This window comes from Palaemon carinicauda, chromosome 2, assembly GCF_036898095.1.
Source record: "Palaemon carinicauda isolate YSFRI2023 chromosome 2, ASM3689809v2, whole genome shotgun sequence".
In the NCBI taxonomy this organism is placed as follows: Eukaryota; Metazoa; Arthropoda; class Malacostraca; order Decapoda; family Palaemonidae; genus Palaemon; species Palaemon carinicauda.
This window is the reverse complement of record NC_090726.1, coordinates 97,338,842-97,342,004: the sequence shown is the minus strand read 5'-3', so window position 1 is coordinate 97,342,004 and position 3,163 is coordinate 97,338,842. Positions and strand designations below refer to the sequence as shown.

At 36.9% G+C, this 3,163-nt stretch overlaps 1 protein-coding gene across 1 annotated transcript; it reads left to right on the top strand.

Moving 5' to 3' along the window:
* The first annotated feature begins 1,496 nt into the window (after window positions 1-1,496).
* LOC137618645 (uncharacterized) lies at window positions 1,497-2,627 on the top strand. Its single transcript, XM_068348773.1, has one exon. The coding sequence runs from the start codon at window positions 1,497-1,499 to the stop codon at window positions 2,625-2,627; it is 1,131 nt and encodes a 376-aa protein (XP_068204874.1).
* Window positions 2,628-3,163: the final 536 nt, after the last annotated feature.

Here is a 3,163-nt window from a genome sequence, read left to right as displayed (position 1 = left end):
GATTGTGACTGGCCTACTGCGCTTCTATACTTACTCAGAGACGAGTTGTGTTGGTTTCTGCCGTTATAGGCGTAAGGTTTGATATATATATATATGTGTATATATATATGTATATATATATATATATATATATATATATATATATATATATATATATATAATATATATATATATATATATATATATATATATATATATATACATATATATATATATATATATATATATATATATATATATATATATATATATATATATATATATATATATATATATATATATATATATATATATATATATATATATATATATATATATATATATATATATATATATATATATATATATATATATATATATATATATATATATATATATATATATATATATATATATATACATATAATTTATATATATATATATATATATATATATATATATATTATATAAATAGATGTATCTTGTCGTGATTCTCTTTCAGGGGAAATTTTGCTAATTTTGTTTATGTCTTGTGTGTATTGATTATTTAGTTAGGTAGGTAGGATTAAAGTTTATTCAAGTTAATTATCCCATTCATGTCTGATTGTTCTTTGTTAGAATTAAGGTATAGTCTTTGGGGACCGCTCTAGTTGAGTACATAATCTTGATGTTTAGTGTTATAAGTTTTTGCACTCATTCTTTATGCTTAGTGATTAAGTTTTTGGTATTTATTTTTGCATGGAATTAAGTTTGTTCCTGTAGGATTAAGTATTTCCTTGTACATTTTTATGTATGTTTATTTAAGTCTTTAAGATGACTTGGTACAAGGTTATTTTAGTTTTAAGGTCTTAGTCTTACGGTATTAATCTATCATTATTAAACTTTGTTAATTTTCTTGGTGTTTGACTGTTGCCTCCCCATTTTCTGTACTTGCATATTTACCGCCAACTATCTTATTTAATATCCAACAAAGAATCTGGGTCACGGCCTACCCAAATCGGGTCGTGAAATTGTGACGACCGTGACAGGATAGTTTGCGGGTGCATACAGAGATTGTGGTGGTGGAGCATCACTGAGGCTTTCGGTCATTGTTTGATATAAGTGTTTTTTTTAAATTAGTTGTTGTCATAATGGAGGGTGTTGTTTTTTACCCAAGTGCCTTTATAGGGTCCGTAGATTGTGCTCAGTATGTCCATGTACTGAATAAGAATTATTTGTTGCAATGTGCTCGGTGGTTAGGTATAACTTTTAAGGCCTCAGCTACTCGTGCTCAGATACTGGAATTGGTAGTGTCCAAGTTGCCCTTGCCTGCCAGTGATGAGGAAGGAGTAACTTCCGATGGCAAGTCTGACTCAGTGTTTGATGGCATGTCCAAGGAGGAGAGAGAGGAGGATGTAAGTGTTAATCCTGGTTTATCTTTGTTTGAGGATCCGTCCCTGGTGAATCTCCTTTATTAGGGTCCAGCTAATTTTCCCTTAAAACCCAACACCTCTACTAATCCTTTCATTTCAGGAGGTATGCAAGTAAACACCATTAATGCTACTTCTTTTAACCAAAGTCCAGGAGGAGAGGAGTATCAGTTAATTTGTAAGCGGATAGAGCTTTTGAAACTGGAGCACGAGGAGAGTGAAAGTGTCAGGAAACACGAGCTTGAGATTATTAGATTGAAATGTGAGTTGGCTAGGTGCCCAGCAGGGTCTCATCAAGTTAGTTCTCCTAATGTGTTGAGCCAGGACAAATTTAATATCGGGGGTGCGTTGAAGGTAGTCCCTATTTCCGAGGAGAGTAACATTCCCGAATTCTTTAAGGCCTTTGAAAGGGTTGCAACTCGTCTGGTTTGGCCTCGAGAATTCTGGACAGTTATCATCCAGTGCAGACTGGTAGGGAAAGCCTTAAGAGTGTATCATGCTTTAGAGGAAGGCATTGCCCTGGACTATAATAAGGTAAAGTCTCTGGTACTTAAGGCGTACGATTTGGTACCTGAGGCTTATCTGTTGAAGTTCAGGACGGTAAATAAGCCCCCTTCCATGACCCTTGTGGAATATGCTCGTCTCAAGGAGGAACAATTTGACGACTGGGTGAAAATTCGTCAGGTTGGGACTTTTTCCTCCTTGAAAGAGCTCATGTGTCTTGAGGTATTCAAGAAGGTTTGTGGAAGGGAGCTGAAATTACACCTAGAGGAGGTGAAGGCTGATAATCTTGCCACTGCGACCCAAATTGCAGATGAGTTTGTTCTAACCCATAAGGCTGGGTCAAGTAGTTTTAGTTTTAATAATTCATCCTCTCCTCATTTTAGGCCTCCTAAAGTAACCAGCCCGGGTAGAAGTTGGTCTAAGGATAATAACCCGGTTAATAAGACTTTTAATCAAACCTTGTCTTCTCCCTTTAATAAGCAGGTAACTCCAGGAAAAACAGGCACTTTTCACGGGAACTGTTTCTGGTGTAAGAAGCCGGGACATCACCAGGCTCAATGTTTTGCCCGGAAGAATTATTTAAGCCAGACCCCCACCAATCCCGCTAGTAGGTCTCCTGTATTAGCGGTAGCTAGAGTAGATGACGTGGGGTCTCATACTAACCAGGAGAACATCAATAATCCCTCGGATCACGGCATATTTTCCCCAGTAGATAAAACTAAACCTCCTTTGTGACCTTTTGATAAATATGTACACGAAGGTAAGCTGAAGACGTCTTCTGGCTCATTAGATCTTAAGTTTCTAAGGGATACCGGGTCAGCTAGGTCCTTAGTATTAGCTAGGTCATTAATGAACATGTGCTCTCTTTCAGGTGAATATGTAGTTCTGGGTGGATTCCCAGACACTTTAGTATCGGCGCCTTTAATTCGGGTAGAGGTGTCTTTCCCTGAATATGGTGGCCGTATTGAGCTGGCTGTGGTAGACAGTTTGCCAGTCCCAGGGATCGACGGCATTTTGGGAAATGATGTGGGAACAGACACTCGAAGACATGAGCTGTTTCCCATTGTATCTATCACTGCTAGGCCAGTGACGGTGACTACTCGTGCTGTGGCTAAAAAAGCCACTGAAGTTGATCTAGACTCGGATATTAATTGCAGTAGTTTAGAAGTAGACATAGACGGGCCTGGGTCAATAGCATGTAGAAATAGTTTAGTTTTTTAAGATGTTGAAACCCGATTGTGACCGAAAATCCTTTATTCAAGCTAGAAGGA

What these genes read in the sequence shown, in the direction of transcription:
- LOC137618645 (XM_068348773.1), top strand. Translation starts at nt 1,497, where the DNA reads ATGCAAGTAAACACCATTAATGCTACTTCTTTTAACCAAAGTCCAGGA.